A 24,680-nucleotide genomic window follows, 5' to 3' on the forward strand; every position below is an offset into this window, starting at 1 on the left:
GCTAAACATGATAAAGAATATAGACTTCACAGAAGATATTTAGAAATATCACTAAGTAAAATAATAACAACAAACAGCAACAACAACAGGCCCAGGGGATGGAGCAGAATCTGACTTCCAGAGAGCCTATCAGGGAACTTCTTGGCCTCTATATTCGTGTAGCCAATTCCCATAATAAATTTAAAAATGCTTTGAGATGAATGAAAATGAAAACGCAACACAGCAACAATGAAGGATGCACTAAAGCAGTGCTTATAGGGACTTTTGTAGCTGTAAACATGTATTTTTAAGAAAAAAAGAAATGTCTCATATTAATAATCTAGCATTCCATCTTCAGAAATTAGAAAAAGAAAAACAAACTAAACCCAAAAATAAGCATCAGGAAGAAAATAATAAAGATTAGAAAGAAAATAAATAAAATGGAGAATTTTTAAAATAGAGAAAAATCGATAAAACCAAAAGATCACCAAAATCACAAAACATTTAACTAAACTGACCAAGAAAAAAAGAGAGAAGACTCAAATTATTAAAATCAGGTATGGAGAAAGGGCATCATTTGCAAAACTAGAGTTTGAAGGAAATACTACAAGCAGGTATATGCCAACAAATTAGATAACCTAGATGAAATGGACACATTTATAGAAACACACAAACTACTGAAACTCAGAAAGAGAAAAATCTGAATATACCTGTAACAAGAAAGATGTTGAATTAGTCATCAAAAAATTTCCCACGAAATAAAAGCCCATGACCAGATGGCTTCACCAATGAATTCTACCAAACATTTAATGAAGAATTAACATCAATCTTTCACAGATTCTTCCAAAAAATAGAAGAGGAGGGAACACTTCCCAGAAGCTGTCTCAGAGGCTGCCTGTCAGAATACTCTATTCTAAGTCTAAATCCTCAACACAGCATTGCCAGTTTTTTATAATCCGGCCCCTGCACCACCTACCCCATCCTCGCGCGTGTGGCACTCTAAACTTCCTCTGTTGTTTTTTAAGAGTGCACCATGCTCTCTTCTCACCTCCCGGCCTTCATACCCGCTGTCCCTTCTGCCTGGTAGAGCCTCTCTGCCTCCCCTTCTCTTACTGATTCCCGTCCATCTTTTGAGACAGCCCCTCCGCAGGAAATTTCCCTGCACCCCTCCTGACTGTGTGAGGTGTCTCTCCTGAGGGCACCCACACCACGTGCCTATGCTCCTGCAGCACTTCTGACTCTGGAAAAAAATATCTCCATGCATTTGTTTGCCTCTCTTCCCAGTCCTGGAAGACAGGAACGGTGATTCCAATAGCTTGCAGGGTGCTTCTCACTAGCAAGGCACATCAACCTTTGCTGAATAAACGATCTCAGGATAAGGCAAGGCATTCCTAAATTACTGCTGTTTCTGGGACTAATTTTGATAATTTTATCCTAGTCCCAACAAGGACTCTCCCTTTGTAGAGACAGCATTCGCAACAAAATGAATCTTTCTCAAGACTAAACTAAAGAAAAGAGCATTTCCAGGTTCAGACCTGCCCACAGAGTAAAATAGACAAGGCCAGTCCATGCCTGTCTGAGTACACGAGCTGCATTCTCTGTGAGTGCCCTGGTCACCTCTTGGGACACAGCTCACCAGCAGCAGCCTTGCCTGAGGCCACAGTGCTATGTGGGTGCTGGAGATGCCAGGAGGCAAGGCGGGAGGCATGGGAGGCACTGGCCTGGTTCCTAAGAAGCTCAAGCATCCGGTGAGGAGAAATAGGCTGGAGAGTAGAAAAAGACAACGTCGTTTCCAGGAAAACTAAAATCAAAGTCAAGGAAGTGAGGCCAGCAGTCACTGCTCTAAGGTGCAGGGGCTGTCCTCAAAGTGGCCAAGGAGCTCCAGGAAGGCAAGACTAGGTAGAGGAGAAACTGGGAAAGGCTTGGAGGTCAGAAAGAACGCAGTGTGTTGGAAGGTAACCAGAAGGGGCAGGGGAGAGACAAAGGAGACACATTTGGGAGGGTTTTAAATACTTTGCCAGTGAGTTTTATTTTTTGTCCTTTTAATTAATTTAAACCTGCTAATGAATTTAACTTTTCATTATGGGGGCCATTAAATATTTTTGGGCCAAAGAGAAAGTGACGTGCATGCCAAGAGGTGTTTGATGAAGACGAAGCAGGCAGGAGTCCATAGGTGGTGGTTAGAGAGTAGAGGCGGGGGGCCCAGCAGTCCAGACTCCAGGCAGCTTGGCCCTAACAAGAAAGGAGCCAGTGGGAGGAATATAAGGCAAGTAACTTGCCCTGGTCCTGCAGCGGCAAGGTGGCAGTGAAGCTGGGACATGAACCCAGGGGTCTGACTCCAGCAACCTCCCCCTTTGCTGCTAGGCACACCTGCATGGCAGCCACCTAGCTGTGCCTTTAAAATAGCTGTGAGCAGCTTAAGGCTTCAATAGCTACATAAATGCATTTCTAGCAAGTGACAAGAGTGCTATTAATTATGCTAATGTAAGGGTCATTATGTATTTAAGTGCAACACTAGTCTCTTACAAACACTAAAGGAGTGGAATTGGTCTTCTTCCCTTTCCACATACCCGACGGTTGCTTAAGACAGTCTTCTGCCACACTAGGTACTTCGTAAATGTCCATTGAGTGGAAAAGTCCAGTGGCCAGCGGAAGTCACTAGAGTGAGGCTGAGTCCAGACACTTTCATGTGTCATATCTATAGGTTTCCATTTGGAGGCTGAATGACATTCACGATGCCGTCTGTCCTCTTTCACCGACAGGCTACACAGGTGGTTTCTTCATAGGCCTGTTTCCTGACAGACGTCCATAGGTGGGGCCCAAGTGACCATTAAAAAAAATGGTTCAACTGGGAATTGGCACATTTTTGCTTGTGTCGAGTAACTTTTGAAAAGTTGAATATATTGTCTAAACCTGGCCCTGTAGTCTTGCAGGGCTAAAAGACTCTCAGGGTCCCTGCCTGACAACTAAGAAGGCGTGTAGTGTTAGCATCCTCTGTATTGCATCACTGTAAGGTGGCATTCTGAATAAAGGGACTTAAAACACTATTTCACAAGAAAAAACAATTATATCTAAATTTTAAAAACTTTTGTCTTTCTTCCCTTCTTGTAACTAATAGCTTAGTTTGAGCATGAAAATAAACTGGGGGGAAGAATGGCCTCCTTTGTTTGCTAATGTTTTTTCCTTTTGCTCACTATTGTGAAATGCGATTCTTTAATAGATGGTGTTTAATGCTCTGTGTTAACTTCCCTTAAGGCTCTGTTGAGCATGACAAATGTGTGGATCATTACTTCTCAGTCCTCCTTGAGAAGATAAAACAACAATACATTGAAGTTTGTATTTTAACCCAGTTTTTCTGTGTGAGGCCTTTAATTTTTAGTGTTGTTGACAAATAGATGTGTCCCATTTTCCAAGCAGATGCTACCCTTCCCTTTAGGACGTCATCGTGGTTGGCCATAGTCTGGCTCCTCACTGCATTCTCCACGGGCTGTACCCTGCGGAGGTGTTGGTGTCAGTGCAGCACCATTGCACGCTCACTTCTGACTCTGAGGAGGACTATGGAGCAGTTGGGTGTCCTTCACAGTTTAGGAAGCAAGGGTCGCTGCTTTTGAATCAGATCCCTCTCTCTAGAATGAACCTCTTAGAATGTGCCCAGGATTGCAAATTCGCTTCCTGTCTCTGCAACGTGTCATGGAAAGTTTTGAGCCGTGAAACAGCCTGTCCTTTTATCTTCAAAGCTTGAAAGCTCTTGGATCTAAGAAGGAAATCATTTATTTGGGTTGAAAAAGACAATTTGGTTTTAGGATGATAAAACACAGAGTTAACAAAAAATGAAAACCAAATGACTTTTAGCCTAATAAGAAACTCACGTTTATAAATCTGCTGCTCTTAACTCATTAATGTCATCCAAAAACCAGGCATCCTACTGTTGGAAACTTCAATATTGAAGTACAAAATGGGTGGGGGAGAGGAAACAAGAATCTGCCAAGCAGAAGAGTCTGTGCTCCAATCGCCTTATTAAGAGCTCCAAGAAAGCAGGCAGAAAAACAGAGTTTGAAATAGAACTACCGACCATGAGACAGTAACAAGAGGGTCCAAGGTTATCCCCCCAACACACGTGCACACACACCCCACAAACCTATAAATGTTTGCAAAGGTTACTTGCTTACTAGGCCAACAGGCATTCCACTAGTCACCATGTCACTGAATTGCAGGTTCATCCAAATCCAATTAAGAAGAGCAAGGTCTGGTAGAAAGAAAGTGACTTTTTATTCCAAAGCTAGCTTAGGAGAAGAAGTACACAGGCTTCCTGCCTTATGGGTACCACTTCACTTTTGGAGCAGCAAGTGGGCAATTTTGGCTGGGCGCAGTGGCTCACACCTGTAATCCCAGCACTCTGGGAGGCTGAGGTGGGTGGATCACCTGAGATCAGGAGTTCGAGACCAGCCTGGCCAACATGGGAAAAGCCCGCCTCTTCTACAAATACAAAAAATAGCCAAGCATGGTGGCGGGCACCTGTAATCCCAGCTACTCTGGAGGCTGAGGCATGAGAATCACTTGAACCCGGGAGGCGGAAGTTGCAGTGAGCCGAGATCGTGCCTTTGCACTCCAGCCTGGGTGACAGAGTGAAAAAAAAAGAAAGTGGGCAATTTTAAAGTGTGGGGACTACACAGTGGTGGAAGTGAGCCAGTGAGTGGGATGTGGTGGTGGTGGTGGGGGGGTCTGTGTACTCCCTTCAGTGCCTTATCTACTGGCCAGTTGAGTTGGCGTCTTCCTGGGAAAAAATAGGTTGTAAAGGTGGTGAAAAACTCAAGCGTGCATACTTTGGTTGTAAGTGGGCTGTTATCTCTTCAGGCAACCTCCTGGTGGGTGAGAGTTCTGCTCTGGAGCTTCTAAGCACATAGGTAGATGAACTTGCCCTGTAGGGAGCGTCTGGTGAAGAGGAGGTAAAAGGCTATGATTACATTTCCAAAGGGCTAAGTAGGAAGTGTGGAAAAGTAGGAAAGAGAAAAAAGAGAGAGGAAAAAAAAAGTATCTCTTAGAAAAATGGGGGTACTAGCCAGCGCTGTGGCTCACGCCTGTAATCCCAGCACTTTGGAAGGCCGAGGTGGGCGGGTCACCTAAGGTCAGGAGTTTGAGACCAGCCTGACCAACATGGAGAAACCCCGTCTCTACTAAAAAATAAAAAATTAGCCAGGTGTGGTGGCGCATGCCTCTAATCCCTGCTACTCAGGAGGCTGAGGCAGGAGAATCACTTGAACCTGGGAGGCGGAGGTTGTGGTGAGCTGAGATTGTGCCATTGCACTCCACTCCAGCCTGGGCAACAAGAGTGAAACTCCATCTCAAAAAAAAAAAAAGAAGGAGAAGGAGAAGGAGAAGGAGGAGGAAGAAGAAGAAGAAGGAGAAGGAGAAGGAGAAGGAGAAGGAGGAGGAAGAAGAAGAAGAAGAAGAAGAAGAAGAAGAAGAAGAAGAAGAAGAAGAAGAAGAAGAAGAAGAAGAAGAAGAAGAAGAAGAAGAAGAAGAAGAGGAAAAATTAGGGTACTAGGTGGTTACAACCACGGCCTCAAAGGACTCTGATAGATTAGGTCTGATAATAGTTATTTAAAACATTATTATTAGGTTATTAAATGACTAACTGTGTGAGCTTAGTCAAGGCATCCAGCCTTTGTGAGCCTCAGTTTATTAATCTATGAAATAAGTTAAATAATTCCTTTTACGGCCGGGCGCGGTGGCTCATGCTTGTAATCTCAGCACTTTGGGAGGCCGAGGCGGGCGGATCACGAGGTCAGGAGATCAAGACCACGGTGAAACCCCGTCTCTACTAAAAAATACAAAAAATTAGCCGGGCGTGGTGGCGGGCGCCTGTAGTCCCAGCTACTCGGAGAGGCTGAGGCAGGAGAATGGCATGAACCCGGGAGGCAGAGCTTGCAGTGAGCCGAGATTGTGCCACTGCACTCCAGCCTGGGCGACAGAGCGAGACTCCGTCTCAAAAAAAAAAAAAATAATAATAATTCCTTTTACACAGAGTTGTGGGTGGGAATTAACAATAACATGGGGGAGCATCGGCACAGTACCTGGAGCACAGCAGACGCCCACTACACAGTGCTGATTGCTGTGACTTTGTTCTTATTTATAATTAAGGTACAAAGATAAGGAATTGAACAAAATGAATTTCAATGGTCTTTTTAAAAGGAATATCCAAGTGCTAAGGTAGCTTTTTTTTAAAATATTGCTTAGAGTATCCTATCTTTGTAGATTTTTAAGATTGTGGCTACGTGTGTGTGTGTGTGTGTGTGTGTAATAAAACCTGCATATAGAGCTATTTTTAAAAAATGTGTGGAAATGTCATGTTTAAAGAAAAGGATATCTTTAGATAAGATAGTTTGTAATAGAAACCACTGTGTGAAATTATTTCTAGCAAACTGTTTATATGGTATGCCATCTATATCCTAAAAAGGACACAGGCAAAGAAAATGAAAAGTTATAAAAAATAAAAATCGATTTTTAAAGTTTTTTTTTAAGACCAACTACAAAGCAATAAAAATTGGGAGAGAGTTGTATCTAAAAACCTAAGCCAATATACCTTTTATGACTGAGCACAAAAAATCTAGCTAAGAGCTAAGGCAAAACAAGAAACACACAAGTTGTACAGCTTTCAATATGTAATGAAAGGAAGTTCATCAATTTATAAGGCCTCCATTTTGAAAGGAACCAGTCATATATAGGTCTTTATATAATAGTGATTTTATATGATTGTTTCTTACATGGATCCTCTTTCGAAGTCAAAGGTGTCAAGGATTTGTAGGTCTTTGATGGAATTTCCCTGGGGAACCAATACAGCAGAGCCTGGGTAGGTAGCTTCCTGGTGATCAAGTTGGCATGATGTTAGATGTCCACACACTACACAAAAGGGTGACCCAATGAATGAGGAGAATGTGAGCTGAGCACTAATGCCTTGGTGGTGTCTATTGCATGCAAAGGAAAGCCCAGCTGTGTTCACTGGGTTTCCAGTCACATCTCCCTCTGTGGTGTCTGGCTTTGGCAATTTTCTTGCTGCACCTCCCTCTGAACTTCTGCTACCATCTTCCTTGATGCTCTCTAGTACAGCTTTCTGAATGGTGAGTCACACCAAGCTTTATTCCTTTACTATTTGGTACTAATGTGGCCCAACTAGAAAGAAGTTTCCACTGTTATTTGCATGTTGCCTGGTCTCCCCATTCCGCAGTAGAGCTTAATTAGGGAGTCTACAGCCATCTCACACCATCCTTTAAACTTGTGCCCTATTTCTTGATAAACATAAGAAGCTCAGCCCACTCATGGGGGATGCACAAAGGATGAGCTTTGCCATTCCATTACTTCTATCTGCCAGAAGAATCCGTAGAGCTTCACATTCTGCAGTTTTTATTTTTAAAAATGATAGGTCATTTTTCACTTTGCGAAAATGAAATTATATAAATTTAAGTATTCCTTTTCCAAGCCCATCTCCCCCAGACCCCAATGTTGGGAAAGGGTATGTCCCCTCATCTCCAAGAGCCACTTAGAGGAAAGGAAGGTTAGCAGGCCCTTTGGCTGTTTACTGACACTCATCTTCCTCGTTGCTGTGTTTATTCATGCAACACAGGAGTTAGAAAAACTATGATAACAACAGGTGACTTGCTTGACAGGCAGGTATTCTGGGTGATTGACTGAAAAGAAGGCCCAAAGCTTTGCTGGCAATGATTGTAGGGAGCAAAATTACAAATTTCTTGTGAAAATTGAAGAGCCAATTACAGTTTGATATAATTCAATCAATTACTGGATGAAAGATCATCTCATCTCCACCCAGGGTGGATTAGAGGAGAACCTGGACGCAGGGCCAAGACTTTTCTCAGGAAATGATTTCCTGAATATGTCCAAGTGCTGAAGTGCACAGTTGAAACCCCAGGGCTTCCCCTGTAGAGACAAGACAAGGCCTAGGAGAGCTTTAACATGGTTTCTAAAATGTGTGGTTTTGAATGGCCACATCATGTGACCTGCTAAAATGGGCTGGTCATCAAATACACCTTCAGAAACGCTAACTTGCTTAGGGGAATTTAAACAGTCCTCCTGGATGCTGAAGAGAGTTGCCCAAACCAGTAGCATTTAGCAAAATGTATACTGGGTATGAATATTGAGCTGTACTTTCTGATTATAACTGGACAGCAGGTTTTGTTGCCTCCTGAGAAGGTTACTGGCACATGAGAGGAAGACCATGTCATCACAAGTCACTCGGCACTGCAGAACATATGCTCATCTGAAGAGAACATCCATTTTTTTAATGTTATCAAACCAGAAGTTTAGAAGGATAGGATTATAACATCATCTAGTGTTATGCCACTTGGAGTTGAGATGTGCCCTCTCAGGAGCCAGTTTTTACCTTTTTGTGCCTTGAGGTGGTTCTTTTACACATTCTTCAGAGGTGGGTGACACACCCTTATATAGGCCATTCTGGGGAGAGCTTTTACGTAGAGAATCAAAGAACAGTGATTGATTAATAAGTTTCCAGAGTCTCAATATTGCAAACGTTTTCTTAAATAAATGAAGCTGAGTGTGGCAATAGTGCATTGTAGAATAATTCTACCTTAGACTACTTGCTTTTCATGTCATACTTAATACCAAGAGGCTCAGGCCTGTGGTTTCTAAAGAAGAGAGCTGGTGTCCATTGACAAGAGCCTGAATGTTCCCCCAAAAAATCAATGCTGGAGAAACTGCAGATGTGCAAGAGAAGCAGGCATGGATCTGAAGACAGACAAGGAACGGTGAGACAATCCTGCGGGGACTGAAGTTTGTGCTAACCGGCAGGTGAGGGGCAGGTGGGTGGGGCTGTCATCCGCAGAAGGATGGAGTTCAGAACGACACAGGCTCGGTAAGTACTGGCCCCAGACGACTCTCCCATCATCATCTCCTGCCTTCTAATCTAGCAACACAAAAATCTGAATCCCAGGATGGCCAAGAGCACTGATTCTGTAGATTTGTTATACCTGCCTGGAACCCTTTGCAGAGGAGGAAGAGGAGAGATTGCTGTGGTTGGTTGGCTCATCGGCCATGGGTTTGGGAGGTGGGGAGTGATGTGACATGCTGTGAATTAACAAGCGTCTACTAGATGCTCCCCCCACACACTATGGTTTGCATAACTTCATGCCTTTGAAAATGCTGTTGCAGCTGACTTGAAGGTTGTTTCACACCCTTCCACTGATTAAATTTCTACTAACACTCCAAGATTCAGCTCCATGATACTCTTTCTCAGAAGCATCTCTTATGCCCTTCCCACCCCCAGCTTCTTGCCAGCAAAGAGAGTGTCTGCCTTTCTCTGTGGCCACAGCTGTGGCTCCAGCACAGATCACATGGCACTGGTAGCACTTGTGTATGGATCCATCTCCCCAGCCTTGAGCTCCTGGGGAACAGGGACCATGTTTTACAACTTCTTTAATCCTCTATGGGATGTGCAATGCCTGGCATATAGATGCCATTTAATAAATGCTTAATTAATTAAATATCAATGTCTAACTAGCTAATGGATTATAATGGGTAATTAAACACTACAGAGGACCTGTCCAGGACGGTTCTTTGATTCCCGCCTTGAGGGAGGGTAAACTTAGCTTCACTTGGCCTGGCTCATCCTAAAGGCAGGTAGGCCTGACTCGATGGCACGCCTCCCTCCAGAAGACCTGCCTGTTCTTCAGGCCAAGGCTTTCCTCTGAGCATCCTCCAGCTGCCTTCTCTGTGCAGAGCTTGCCTGCCTAGCAATGCTGGTCAATCTCCTCCTGGACCTGAAAGATGGCCTTGTTCCAGCGCACCCCTGGGTCTGTCGTGGGAGGCTTCTGGTTATTTTGCAGGCAAAACCTGGCCTGTTGGACCAGCCAGAGTGAATGAATTTTAGTGCAGCTCTGCACTTTAGGGTTGGGGTGCCATCCAGAGTCACCCCTGGAGTGCAGGATACCCCTTGCCCTCTCACCCCTCACTGCACCCTTCCCCCTGTGCATAGCCCTGTGCTGCCGCATCTTTGCCCCAGGTGCTTCCTCTACCTGCAATTCTCCATGCCCTCCCCCTGCAGTCCGCTGGTGAACACCCACTCATCTTTGAAAACTCAGCCCAGCATCATCTTTCTGGGGAAGCCTCTTCAGATCCTCCCCCTATTTCCATCCCCCACCGCTCCTACCCAGCAGCAAGCACTGACCCCTCCCTCTTCCAAGCCTTTCTGTCCTAGTCCCCATCACTCCATAATGATCCTAGCTGTAGGACACAGTCTGCTGAGATTCCTGCCGTGAGGCCAGGACAATTAGAGACAAAGAGCCAGGTCCTTCCATCATCACAAGAAACAGTCCCGGGCCGAAGCCTGAGCCACTAGCCCCAGATGCAGCAGGCAGCACCTGGCACAGCAGTGTTAGGAAGGTGGGCTGTGTGATCCTGCTGAGTGTGGATGATCAAAGGCCAGTGTATGGGCAAGGGTGGGCACACATGTGGGCTGGCAGCCAGAGAGGCCAGGCTCTCCAGGTGATGAGGCCACCGGCTGTGACTTTTGGGCCTGTCTCAGGAATTTATCTGTCCTCAGTGGTGACATGCAGCTTTGATGCACTTCTTTCTTCCCTCTTCTGCTGGAGAAAAGAAACTAAATAGAAGCACAATAGTATTGCAAAATAAATTAAGGTCTTTCCTGCAAGGAACACAAACATCCTTAGCAGGGTGGAGAGGCCACCTGTGGCTAAGAATGAGAGGCAACAGCTCAACCCTGAGAGACAACAAGCCCCGTGCTGTGGTGACAGGCCAGCTGCAGAAAGACCCACTCAGAAGAGCTCTGGAGTGAAGATTCCCCAGTTGGTTGACAAAGGAGATTGAGAATTTGAGAAAATGCCACCCAGTCTTTGAAGGCATTTCTTCCATCGGTTGTTCTTCAAGAGTCATCTGCTTCAGGAGCTAATATTAACTTTAACTCTTTCAGGGAAGACATCACTCTTCAAAAATTAGACAAAAAAGCGTCCGGAATTCCCTTCACCTCTATTCAACCTGGTTTTGATGTTAGCCTTCGCGTTCAGGCTGGGTGGCCATAGCATGCTAAGCATGGTGCAACAGCGTATTCCTACAGGGGACAGAGGTGAACTTTTACAAGCTGGCTTACCTCTTAAAGATTAACTTAGCAAAACAGTAAACACCTACTGTGTGTGAGGCCCTGTTCTTAATACTTTATATAGATTAATTCATTACTCTTCCCAGTAGCCTTGTAGTGGAGCTACAATTATGATCTAGATTTTATAGATAAGGACCTCAGAGGCAGAGAAAGGCTCACTAACTTGCCCAGGGTCACACAGCTAGAGACCAGTGAAGCCAGGATTCGAACTGGGCAGCAGCTGGGCTGCAGAGCCCCCTGTTAATCAACGTGCCATCCTGCCCTTTAGCATGAAGGCCATGCACATAGTGAGGTGTGCAGGATGCAAAGGATGGTGGCCTCTGCCAAGGTGGGGTCATGGAAATGCTAAGCGGATTCTTGCAGTGACTATTCATGGGTGAGGATGGATCAGGGGAAGAAATGAAGGGAGGAGGTGCTGGAGCACCCAGTGGGGGTTCAGGTCAAAGAGGCTATTGCCAGGGTGGGCGATGACCAGGAGCAGCCAAGGGCTGGTACAGAAAGGCCCAGGCGAATGTCAAGGCTCAACACTAGAGAGGCCCACTAGACGAATCCCAAAGCTGAGGTGCTGGACAAATGCAGAAGCCAGCGACGTGGATGAGGAAGGAGAGGCAAGCCCCTATGCAGAGAGGTGTGGCGTGGGGTTAATACTGCTGCCTGAGCCCATGGGTTCAGGCTGGTGTGAGGAGGAGGCCTGGGTTAGGGGGGTCACGGAAAGCAGAAGTTTGAAGTCTGGGCCCCACAGTAAAGATGCCACCATAGTGGCTGGGCGTGGTGGCTCACGCCTGTAATCCCAGCACTTTGGGAGGCCGAGGCAGGCGGGTCATGAGGTCAGGAGATCGAGACTATCCTGGCTAACATGATGAAGCCCCGTCTCTACTAAAAATTCAAAAAATTATCTGGGCATGGTGGCAGTGCCAGTAGTCCCAGCTACTCGGGAGGCTGAGGCAGGAGAATTGCTTGAACCCGGGAGGCGGAGGTGGCAGTGAGCTGATATCTCACCACTGCGCTACAGCCTGGGTGACAGAACGAGACTCTGTCTCGAAAAAAAAAAACAAAACAGGTGCCACCATAGAAACCTGAACAAGGACGGACGCAGTAGGAGGATGTGGTCAGGAATGTTTGGGCCGGATCTCTGAGTTGTCTCGTCCCGAAGCCCAGGACGCAGCCCTTCTCCCTAAAAGGCCCAGGGGCAAACCTCCCCTCTGAGGCCACAGCTTCATTCGCTCTGGCCTCACCCGCTGGCCCACCTCACTAGGCTCACCAGGCAAACCTGCCACCACATCATGTCCTCTAAATTTTAGGTACAGAGCAAATGCTAAACTAAAAAGCATGAGCACAGAAACCATTAACAACATACTGGTGATCTCATAATGCCACTGCAGAGATTTCCCAAGGAAATAATTTCCTTTCCAACCACCAAGTTATCATCATCATACAAACACAAGAAGTTTCCACTTACTTCCGGCCAGTACCCCTCAGATTTACATTCCCTTTGTGAAATGGGACCTCGCTGCATTTCAATGTTATTACTTAATCAAATGGTTCGCTGGTTGACCCCAGCGGGTCTTCAAGTTGGGATTATTTATGGATATGGTTTCTTGCATGGGATCACTGTGGGGCCTAATCTGCATATGTCTCTCAAGAGCTGGGAAGTTATTTGCATTAAGAACTCCAAGGTTTCTTGGGAGGACCTATAAAAGGGACTGCAGAGTAGCTTATGGGCATTTTCTCTACAGTTAGGGCGCAGGTGCCCAAAGGGAGACTAGCAAAATAACAAAGAGAGCATGCTGGGAAAGCAGGCCCCCACCACACCTCAAGAGGGAGCCAGTCCACACTAGCCCTGCTTCCTGGGGCACTTCAGTTGCTACAGACTCCTCACTCCCTGGAGGCCTTTCCTGAAGAGGAGCGTAGACTTGTGAGCCAGACTGCAAGAGCAATTGTCTTCCACTATAGTTAGTTAACAACATTCCTAAAGCACATCCTGGGGCAGGTGGTGTGAGCCAAGATCAGCCACTGTGATCTTTACTCTCAAAAGCTCTTCAGTCCTATGAAGAAGGAAGGACACCAACCAGGACAGCGATTGGTCTTTATGTTACTGTTTGGTATCTTCCTGGTATCTTCCCGTCAGCTTGAGCCCTCCAGCATTGGGAAATGTCCCTCCTTTGTCTCTAGTAACTTGCTCTGAAGTCTGCTTTATCAGATAAGAATATAGCCACTCCTGCCTTTTTTAAAATTAATGTTTGCATGCTATATCTTTTTCTATCCCTTTACCTAGGTTGTTGTATTTGAAGTGAGTTTCTTGTAGACTGCATAGGTTGAATCATACTTTTTTAATCCACTCAGTCAATTTCTGTCTTTTAATTGGTATATTTAGACCATTTATATCTAAGGTAATTGTTGATGTGTTAGGGTTTCAATCTGCCATTTTATTGTTTTCTGTTGTTTCTTTTGTTTCTAATTCCTCCATTTCTCTTATCTTCCTATGGGTTACCTGAGTATTTTTTAGGATTTAATCTGATATATAGTCATGTGTCACTTAACATTGGGAATACCTTCTGATAAATGTGACATTAGGCAATTTTGTCATTTTGTGAACATCAAAAGTGTCCTCACATAAATCTAGGTGGCATAGCCTACTACACGCCTAGGCTGTATGGTATAGCCTATTGCTCCTGGGCTACGAACTTATACAGCATGGTGCTGTACTGAATATTGCAGGCAACTGTAACATAATGGTAAGCATTTGTGGATCTAATCATATCAAATATTAAAATGGTATAGTAAAAATATAGCATATAAGATAAAAAAATGGTACACCTGTATCAGGCCCTTACCGTGAATGGGGTCTGTAGGACTGAAAGTTGCTGTGGGTGTGAGTGAGTGGTGAGTGAATGTGAAGGCCTAGGACATTACTGTACACTTTTTGTTGTAGTATGGTACAATTTTTATAAACACTAGACACAGACTGCACTAAATTTACTTAAAAATTTTTTCTTCAACAATAAATTAACCTTAGCTTGATATAAACTTTTAAACTTTATCCTTCAATGTTTTTAACTTTTTGACTTTTATAATAACAGCTTAAAACACACACCCATTGTATAACAGTATAAAATATTTTCTTTCTAGAAGATATATAGAATAAGATGTAAATCTTATTCTATAAGATTTTTCTACTTTAACATATATATATCTATATATATATTCTTTTTACTTTTTAAATGACTGGCAGGGCAATAGGTTTGTTCACACCAGCATCACCACAAATACATGACTAATGCGCCACACTATGATGTTACAGTGGCTACATCATTACTAGGAAATAGAAGATTTCCAGCTCCATTATAATGTTATGGGCCACCATTGTAGATGTGATCCATCACTGACTGAAACATCATTATGTGGCACATGACTTGTATTTACAGGGTTTTCAAGTATCTTGTTTTGCACAATTTTCTTAGTGGTTGCTATAGATATTACAAGATAGACACATAGCTTATCACAGTCTACTGGTATTGAAGTTTACCACTTGACTGAAGAATAGAAACCTTACTTCCATTCTTGTCCCTTTACTTTCCCTGATTTTTAGATATAATTGTCTCAAGTATTTTCTACACCTATACTGAACACCACATTAGATGGTGCTAAAATTTCTGCTTCAACCATCAAATATGATTTAAGGAACTCATGAGAAGTAGGATAGTCTATTTTCTCCTATTTTTACCCACTCTGATATCCTTTCTTCCTTTTTGAAGTTCCAGGCCTTCTTCTGTTATTATTTCCTTTATGTATAAAACTTCCTTTAGTCATTCTTAAAATATAGGTCTGCTAACAACAAATTCTCTTCGTGTTTGTCTGATAATGTCTTTATTTCCCCTTCATTCTTGAAAGATGTTTTCCCTTGATAGAGAATTTGCAGTTGGCAGCTCTTTTAATACTTAAAAAATGTTGCCCAGTTGCTTCTGGCCAGATGAGAAATCCACTGTCATTTGAACTGGTGTTCCACTACAAGTAATGACTGTTTCTTTCTGGGCACCTTCAAGAGGTTTTTTTTGTCTTTAACTTTGAAAGTTTAATTATGATGTATCTTAGTACGAGTTTCACACCATTTTGGTTTAACCCTTTTGGGTTTCACTCAGTCTCTTAAATCTGTAAATTTATGGCTCAACCCCACAGATACCTTCCCAGCAAAAATAGGGCAGGACATAAACTCACCTTGCCCCCTTACCTCCAAGGGTGTGGGCTCAGTTTCCCTCCTGGGCCCCACTGACACCTAGGAAGAGGAAGAGAAATCAGAATCAGCTAGTCCCACCTCCTACTTCATTCTGCCTCTTTAATACCAGGTGTGAGGCTCTGCTAGCCACTGGACTTCATTCTACATGATCCTAATGGGGAAATAAGAGCACCACCTGCTTCCACAGAGCAGAGGATGGAAGTCTAACTACCCATTCAGCCCACAGACAGCACCCAGCAGGTGCTCCCAGCACCATGTCAGAGACAGGAGATGAGGGATCTGCTTAGCCCTACTGAGTAGGTTAATTCAAGTGCTATTACCCACTCTGGCAGGGCAGGAAGGCTGCAGTACATCAGCTCCCAGTTCAGCCCTGCTGAAATTCCAGGCTAAGGGGTGTATTAGTCCATTTTTCATGCTGCTGATAAAGACATTCCCAAGACTGGGCAATTTACAAAAGTCAAAGGTTTAACGGACTTACAGTTCCACATGGCTGGGGAGGCCTCACAATCATGGTGGAAGGTAAGGAGGAACAAGTCACATCTTACGTGGATGGCAGCAGGCAAAGTGAGAGAGCTTGTGCAGGGAAACTCCCATTTTTTAAACCATCAGATCTCATGAGACTTATTCACTATCATGAGAACAGTATGGGAGAAACTGCCCCCATGATTCAATTATCTCCCACCAGGTCTCTCCCACAACTCATGGAAATTATGGGAATACAATTCAAGATGAGATTTTGGGTGGGGACACAGAGCCAAACCATATTGGGGGGATGTAGTTTTTCCATTGGTATTTAGCTTAAGGGGGACAGATATTGCCGGTTTTCTGCTGTTATGTCACCCATTTCTCAGTGTTTGGGGTATGGGGCACAGGCTTTTCTTGGAGATTTTTGTTGGCAGCTCTGGGTTGAAGCCTTATGTTGGATCCCTGTCTGGAATATACAGGAAGCAATAAAAAAAACCTGGAGGACCCACCACTGTGTTTCTCCTCCAGTTCTGAGGACCCCGAGAAGTCTGCCATGTTTTTTCTGCCCTTTAGGGTCTTTTTATGCTTTCTTGTTGTGTCATGTCCAGGGTCTTTAGTTGCAAGAGGAAGGAGCTGGGAGGAATAGGGCTACTTCACCTTGGTTGGAATCAAAAGTCTGATTATACTTGGCATGTTTAGGAGAGGTCAGATATGTGCCATCAGACCTGCAGTTCCCTTTGGGGTTACAAGGCAATCACAATGTTTCCTCATAACCAAATGGGGTGGAAAAGTAGCTGAGAGAAAGAGCCAGTCAGTTTGCCAAAAGGTTGCTGTGATATGGAAGAAAAAGTTTTTATTGCTTTAAACATAATGCGTTTCCCACAAATTAAAATTAAGTAATGATCCAGGAACCTTGTATATTGAGCCAGTTTTCAAAACATAAACTACAAACTTTATAGAGCACAGCTCACTTTCCCATGTTGGGCGAATACATTTGGTTATTATTTCTTACTCACTAGGCTTTCCAAGGTGCTTACAAGGAAAACACCATAAGGACCATAAGTAAGCCAACATTTCTAGATCCTAAGTTCTAACATTTCCCAACGGTGGCTTTTTGAGACACTGTCTTTGAAGGCCCTTATGAAGCGTAACATACACAAGGTGCTATGGTTGCAGCCAAGCATGCTGGAGCAGCATGCGTGGTTAATTTAAATGGGATTTTTGGGAAATATAGTGTGAAGGAACCAAATCAGTAAGACGACCATTGAAAGGAAGACTTTGATATGTTTCAAGGAACAGAGACTTTTGTCCCCAATTTCTGACATTTTTTTAACAAGAAGTTTTTAAACATCTGTTTCTGAAGCAGAGCTGGAAATCTCTAAGCAGCCACAGTTCTTTGGTTGTGACACATGGTAACTATAGGCTGTCTGCACTTTTTTGTTTAATCCTACCAGGAAATTTTTTCCTTTTAAACTAGTTCAAAGCAGAGGATTTAATGGCCGTTTATATGTAGGGAGAATTTGAGAGGCCACTTTTTCAAATGGTGTCATGAGTCATGGTCAATGATGTGATTCTGCTTCAGCAGGTTATGAATGGGGCTGCTTTATTAACAAGCCAGAGTGGGGGCACCAGAGTCTACGTCAGTCTCATAGAAAAGGCATCTTTCAGGTACTTCTCTTCTGGGCACGACTTTGAAGCAAGAACAACTGTTCTAGCCCTTTGTTTGATTAAATGGCTTTGGGAACTGTGTTTCCGATCTCTGTGACAGGCTTATATTGCTTCAGTGGCTGTGGATTAGACAAAGGGTGTTGTGTGTGTGTGTGTGTGTGAAGGAGTTTGTGTGCAGTAGCAGGGAGGTCAAGGCAAGTTTTTTAAGAAATGAAATATATGAGGTACCATATGTGGGAGCAACCTGAGAATGCCAGGTGTGCCTGCATCAGGATCTGATGTGCAGTTACCATGGAGACCAGAGCTCCCTCAGCGCTGCAGGGCCTCTGTTTCCCCGCCTCTGAGGAGCCTGCTTGTCTAATAGGAACAGGTGCTTTAACACACAAAAGAATTAAGCCTTGAAGGCAAGCCTTTGGCAATTTCCAATTTGTTTTTCCTTGATCCTTCCTAGAGTTTTTTCCTCTGTACTCATAGCTCTTATGTGAACCAATGCCTTGTTGAATGATAATAGTGACATTTATTAAGATGATACTTTGTGTTATACAAACCATATCTACCCTCTGGAGTCAGTGTTTTATCCACATTTATGAGAAAATCAGCACTTCAAGAAAATGAGATTTCTCCAAAGCCATAAATCTCTATCCCAGTCAAAACCTGAACCCAGACCCATCTGGCTTCAGCCTGTGCACTAACTTCCTGCTAAAGGGTGATGATGGTCTAACGGTCATTACATCGGGAATATGTCTTTACAAAGGATCACCCAGCTTTCTTTGTCCTATTTCGGCTTTTATAACTAAATTCACACTAAAATCAGAGATGGAAACAGACTAAGAACTGAGAAGCATAAGAAAAAAATAGGATGTGAAGTTCCTGAAGCCTTTAGAATAATAGGTGGTGATTTATTCACCAGACACGCCACACCACGCTGAGGATGAATAGCTAAGATTTACTAAGCATCTGTATGTGTCACTCATTCTTTCAACAAATATGAATTGAGGTCTACTTATGCCAAACATAGTTCTAAGTCCCATGGGTACAGTAGTGAAGAAAACAAAGTAGACAGAAATCTGTGCCCATGAGGACTCCCTGCTCCGAGCCTGTGCAGGCACCATGGCCCTGGGAACTTAGAAAGGGGTAGAATGTGGTCCTTAGCCTAGAGAAGTTTTCCATTTATGGTCCAAGACAGACACACAAGTAACCTAACTGTACTGCCCTGTGGCAACTGCTGGACTCAGGGAAAGCACAAAGTGCTGTGAGTGTGGGTTACTGGGTGGGCCTGGGTGTTCCAGGGTTCTTCTCGCTCACCTTTTAGATGATTAGAGCCTTCAAGAGACCTCAAAAGGTCCTACAGGTCCTCTGGGATCCTCCTGATCAACTTCTGGGAAGCTGGAATCCATCCAGTGATGCATATGGGAGCTGGCCTTTAGCACGTAGTGGCTAATATACTGGGTCTCCCTATCTTACGCATCAGGCAATTGATAAGTGTAGGATTTTACATTTGTTCCTAACTCATTTCATTTTACTCATTTCAGCTCTCTCTTCCATCCTACTGAGTTCTTATCCTAAATGTAAATCTGTACTTCCCAGCTTTGGGTCATCTGGAAGTTTGACATCTTCATCTTCACCTTCAATTAAAACACTTGGAGAACAGGGTCAAATATAAGGCTCTATAACATGGAATTAAAGTCTTTTTTCCAGATCAGAATAGGTCCATTAACTAATACCCTTTGATGCTGTCATTAAACCAGTCAAGAACCCACCTATCATCTAAGTTGCATTTCTCTACCTGTCCACAAAGACATCACTGGAGGTGTTACCAACTGCCTTGGCAAAGAGCTTTCTTCTGTCCCCAAACACACACATACTCCTATTTTGGTAAAACGCTGGGAAGATGGAAATTGATTTGAAATCAAAATGTGAAGTGAGACTACCCAACTACCTGGCTCTGGCCATGCCAGCAAACTCAGAATTCTTGTTTACGCTTGGGCTTTATTGCATGGTGCCAAACTGTCAAACACAAATAAAATGTTAGCAGACAACTGTCCCCATTTGTTTTCTTAATTTGTGGGCAGACAGACATGGTATCAGGGCAACACACGGAGTTCGGCATTAGAATTAAATAAAATGTACAGCAAAGTGAATCTAATACATTTTAATGATATGCATTGTCATGGTAGTGCAAATGGAAATTAAATAGGAATAAGACATTCACAAAAATTGAAATAATTTCCCTACACAGACAAAAATCCCTGGGGTAGATTTGAGTAAAAAGAGGTCTGAAAAGAAGGAAAATGGGACATAGGGGAGGGAATCAGGGCCATGTATAAGGTCAGGTTTAGGGGTAACTTCTCCCCTTTTTTAAACCAAGAAATTCCAAGGATTATAGTGTATCTTTGTCCAAGTGTTTCCAATCCCTGGAAGTGGCTGAATTTACAAGCTAGAAATTTGGGCAGGGATCACAGAATCTAAGAAAACTTGTTCAATCTAAGAGAAAATAAACTCAAGAATTAGCTCCTGGGAAGCCGATTCTAGTATTATTAAGAAACTAACATGAAAAGTAAGTACCTCCATCTATTAAGGCAAGCAACAAAGCAGGCTTTCCTATGCAAGAGCTCTTTGCCAGGGATGTGGATTCAAATCACCCAGGAAGATCTTCAAAACTTCAGACGCCCCCAAACCTACCAAACCGATCTCAAGGAAAGGGGTTTAAGCGTGTGTGTGTGTGTGTGTGTGTGTGTGTGTATATATATGTATTTTTTCAGATGGAGTCTCGCTCTGTTGCCCAGGCTGGAGTCCAGTAGCGCGATCTCGGCTCACTGCAAGCTCCGCCTCCCGGGTTCACGCCATCCTCCTGCCTCAGCCTCCCGAGTAGCTGGGACTACAGGCGCCCGCCACCACGCCAGGCTAATTTTTTGTATTTTTAGTAGAGATGGGGTTTCACCATGTTAGCCAGGATGGTCTTCATCTCCTGACCTCGTGATCCGCCCACCTCGGCCTCCCAAAGTGCTGGGATTACAGGCGTGAGCCACTGTGCCCGGCCATTTTTTTGAGACGGAGTTTCACTCTGTTGCCCAGGCTGAAATGCAGTGGCACTATCTTGGCTCACTGCAACCTCTGCCTCCTGGGTTCAAGTGATTCTCCTGCCTCAGCCTCCCGAGTAGCTGGGACTATAGAAGCGTGCCACCATACCCGGCTAATTTTTTGATTTTTTTTTTTAGGAGAGACAGGGCTCCACCGTTAGCCAGGATGGTCTCGATCTCCTGACCTTGTGATCTGCCCACTTTGGCGTCCCAAAGTGCTGGGATTAGAGGCGTGAGCCACCGCTCCCGGATAAGCATGTGTATTTTTTAAAGCTCCCCAAGTTATTCTAATAATCCCCCTGGTTGAAAACCATTATGTGTATAGATTTTCTACACAGAGATAGTTAGAAATTGCAGCCTGAGGCCGGGCGCGGTGGCTCACGCTTGTAATCCCAGCACTTTGGGAGGCCGAGGCGGGCGGATCACGAGGTCAGGAGATCGAGACCACGGTGAAACCCCGTCTCTACTAAAAATACAAAAAATTAGCCGGGCGTGGTGGCGGGCGCCTGTAGTCCCAGCTACTCGGAGAGGCTGAGGCAGGAGAATGGTGTGAACCCGTGAGGCGGAGCTTGCAGTGAGCCGAGATTGCGCCACTGCACTCCAGCCTGGGTGACAGAGCGTGACTCCGTCTCGGGGAAAAAAAAAAAAAAAAAAGAAAGAAATTGCAGCCTGAGAGAGAAAAGATTGGGGAAGTCAAAATGACTTACGTATGTAGGATACATAAAATGCTAGAATCTCAAAATGCATAATAAAGTTTAATCAGATCGCTTTCCTAACACCCATCACTTAGGGAAGATGTGAGCAAGTTTTCCTTCCGAAACTGACCACTCAGGTTGTGTTTTATTTCTCTCCCAGAAGGGGTACGATTTCAGGAACAATTGGGCATTTTATTTTCCAATCGAGAAAGTAGCAATTCTTCTCTAACATTTTCCCAAGCTGATGTTATGAAGAAAGTACTGCAGTGAAGTCCTGTTGTGTGGTCTTGGGCCAATCACCTCACTAGGCCTCAGTTCCCCTACTAGAAGAGCCAGAGCAGGCCGGGTGCGGTGGCTCACGCCTGTAATCCCAGCACTTTGGGAGGCTGAAGCCGGCACATCAGTAAGGTCAGGAGTTTGAGACCAGCCTGGCCAACACGGTGAAACCCCGCCTCTACTAAAAGTACAAAAATGAGCCAGGTGTGTTGGTGGGTGCCTGTAATTCCAGCTCCTCGAGAGGCTGAGGCAGGAGAATCGCTTGAGCCTGGGAGGCGGAGGTTGTAGTGAGCAGAGATCACGCCATTGCACTCCAGCCTGGGCAACAGAGCCAGACTCTGTCTCAAAAAAAAAAAAAAAAAAAAAAAAAGGGAAAAGAAAAAAGAAAGCCAGAGCACTAGATAAGATCTCTAAATGTCCACCCAACCCTAAAGCTTTCTGACTTTCCAATTGAAACTTCCAAATAAGGAAAAATGTAAATGAAAAACAGGAATTCAAACTGAATAGCCCAGTTGACCACAGGGGTGGGCAACTGGATGGCTGCGAGGTGTATGGGAGCCGGATGCCCCAGAGTAGAGCGTGTTACTGTTTTCAACCACACAGTCTCCCTCCGTGGTAGAGGATGGCACATCTCCACTCACTGCCATGGGAAGCCTTGCAAAGAGAATAACATTTCCTGGTTCTGATGACAGGAAGTTTGGCTGTATGACTTGTTTTGGCCAATGGAACCCAAGCAGAAGTGACAAATGGCCCATTGAAGAGAAGTCTCAGAGCCCCTGAATGTTGCTGAACTCTCCTGCTCTTTTCCCTATGCCACCAGAATAGAGGTTACTGAAGACATCCTGGTTCTCAAAATGAGATGATGCGCAGGGCAAAATCACAGCCATAGCAGAACTGCAGGTGACATATGTATGTGAACAAGAAATACCTTTTTCATTCAAACCACTGGGATCTTGGGGTTATTTGATTAGCTCAGTCTTACTTAGAGGAAGCTGGCTGACTCATCACCCTTCACTGGGCATATGTGATACATACAAAGAATGACAGGGATGGCTTGACCGACACACACCCTTAGAATGAGAGCTCCTGGCAGCAGAAGCCTTGCCATTTCAAAAGAACCATGGACACTAATGATACACAAGTATCCAAATATGTAGTGCCAGCTGCTTCCCACAGGAATTTGGGGCTGGCATGACACAGTCGTCATGGTCATGCCCCCCATTCACCATATCTCCAATTAGAATTCAATCAGCCAAAGGAGGACTCTGGTCTCACCATCTGGAAAACCCAGGCCACTCCTTAATTGCTGAATCCCTCTAGGTTGCAGACTTTGGTTCTATTCCTGGAGCCAAGTCATGTGACCTGGAATCTCAATTCGGAGAGGTCATCGCCATGGGCCAGATTGTGTTCATATTTCTTGTGGTTGCTGCTCTGAATGAAAACACAGTTATTTAAAAATTTCTCCTAGAACAAATGAACTCTCTAGCTCAGTCTGAGAAACACTGGAGTCAATGATCTGTAATAGAGGAATCTGAAAGCTTTACCTAATCCGGACATAATTTTCTTCACCACTTCACAGGTGGGTACCATGTCTACCGGCGACACACATCAACCTGATGCAGCAAATTAGGGCAGGAAAAAAAAAACAGATGAATTTTCCAAGTGAAGTGCCAGGACAATTTAGGTAAGACGAACATGGTTAGAAGGTAAACCTGCCCTTGCTTATCAGTCTTTGTCCAGAGAGCAATGTGCCTGTGACTTTAAGAGAAAAAATCCCAGAGAACTAATTAGATTTACAGTCTGTGAACACAGTCAAAATAAAAAGCTCAAATCTCTTTTTTTCTTACATAGCCTGAGGGCAATAGCCAAAAGAAATTACTATTAAGTGTGAGTAATGCAAAACAGATTGTGCGAATTTCAATCTGAGATGTGTGAATCTAATATACAACTGCAAATTAGGAAGCACCTCTTGAGTTTCAAAATAGGCTCTGTTCACAAGTGGAACAAATTCTACCTCATAGACAACTTCAAGATGGGCTAAGACCAGATGTGGGCCTGGAAAAATGGAGGGAAATGTTGTAGCACTGAAAAGATATTGTGACTGGCAGCTGTATCATCATCCACGGCAGGTAAATATTAAAGCACTGAGAGGAATGCTTTTGCCAAGTCAGCATGGCTGCAGGACCTGCTGCGGTGGGGCAGCCACTTTCCCTCTTGAGAAAGCAAGCAAAGCAGTTTTATCAGGGACTCAGTAAACAGAAATCAGCCGGGTGCAGTAGCTCACACCTGTAACGCCAGCACTTCAGGAGGCCGAGGCATGCAGATCACCCGAGGTAAGGAGTTCAAGACCAGCCTGGCCAACGCGGTGAAACCCCATCTCTACAAAAATACAAAAATTAGCCGGGTGTGATGGCGGGTGCCTGTAATCCTAGCTACTCAGGAGGCTGAGGTGGGAGAATTGCTCAAACCAGGAAGGCAGAGGTTGCAGTGAGCTGAGATCACACCATTGCACTCCAGCCTGGGCAACAGAGTGAGACTCCATCTCAGAACAAAACAAAACAAAAAACAGAAATCAATATAAGCCTCCTTCAAGCTACAAAATATGAAAGAAAATTTAATTTTGTATGCATCTTGACCATGTCCACAGACTAGACAATGACTTTGCTCCAGATTACTGCTTCGGAGCTGATTTTGAATCCCAGCTCTGTCATCATCGTGCAGTGAATTCAGTTTTCCTATCAGTGCTCTTCGGAACTGCTTTGCTTACAGGGTCCTAGTGAAGAAAGGAGATTTTTTTCGTATGCTAAGGTTCTCATTTCCCATCGGGGATTTGAGCACCTACAACTTGCAAAACCCTGTGGAGGAGGCAACAATGAGTGCTCCTCATCCTCACAGAGCTCTCCATCAACAGCTGTCAAAGAAATCATGCTAAGGGGCAAATGCAACTATACAGTAAATCATCCGGAAGGTGGGGACCATCACCCACCCCTGGGTTAACATTCCCTCCTTAGCCACCTGGCAAACACCTCTGCTTGCTTCAGCACGTGGCTGACCTCACCTCCTCCGTGAAGCCTTCTTTGTCCTTCTCCTCCAGACCATTTCTCAGGTGCATGCTGTTATAACCACACACAGTATCCTAT

The 24,680-nt window shown here is 44.4% G+C and overlaps 1 protein-coding gene across 1 annotated transcript in view; it reads right to left on the reverse strand.

Moving 5' to 3' along the window:
* The window catches only part of LOC129463778 (uncharacterized), a 43,389-nt gene extending 20,259 nt beyond the window's left edge, over positions 1–23,130 (reverse strand). Inside the window, exons 1-4 of the mRNA XM_055244461.1 lie at positions 23,085–23,130; positions 19,070–19,114; positions 17,734–17,862; positions 15,338–15,365 (exon numbers count right to left, since the gene is read on the reverse strand). Of these exons, the coding sequence (XP_055100436.1) occupies positions 15,338–15,365; positions 17,734–17,862; positions 19,070–19,114; positions 23,085–23,130 (248 nt within the window). The remainder of the gene's footprint in view (positions 1–15,337; positions 15,366–17,733; positions 17,863–19,069; positions 19,115–23,084) is intronic.
* Positions 23,131–24,680: the final 1,550 nt, after the last annotated feature.

The sequence above is a fragment of the Symphalangus syndactylus genome, chromosome 15 (assembly GCF_028878055.3).
Source record: "Symphalangus syndactylus isolate Jambi chromosome 15, NHGRI_mSymSyn1-v2.1_pri, whole genome shotgun sequence".
In the NCBI taxonomy this organism is placed as follows: domain Eukaryota; kingdom Metazoa; phylum Chordata; class Mammalia; order Primates; family Hylobatidae; genus Symphalangus; species Symphalangus syndactylus.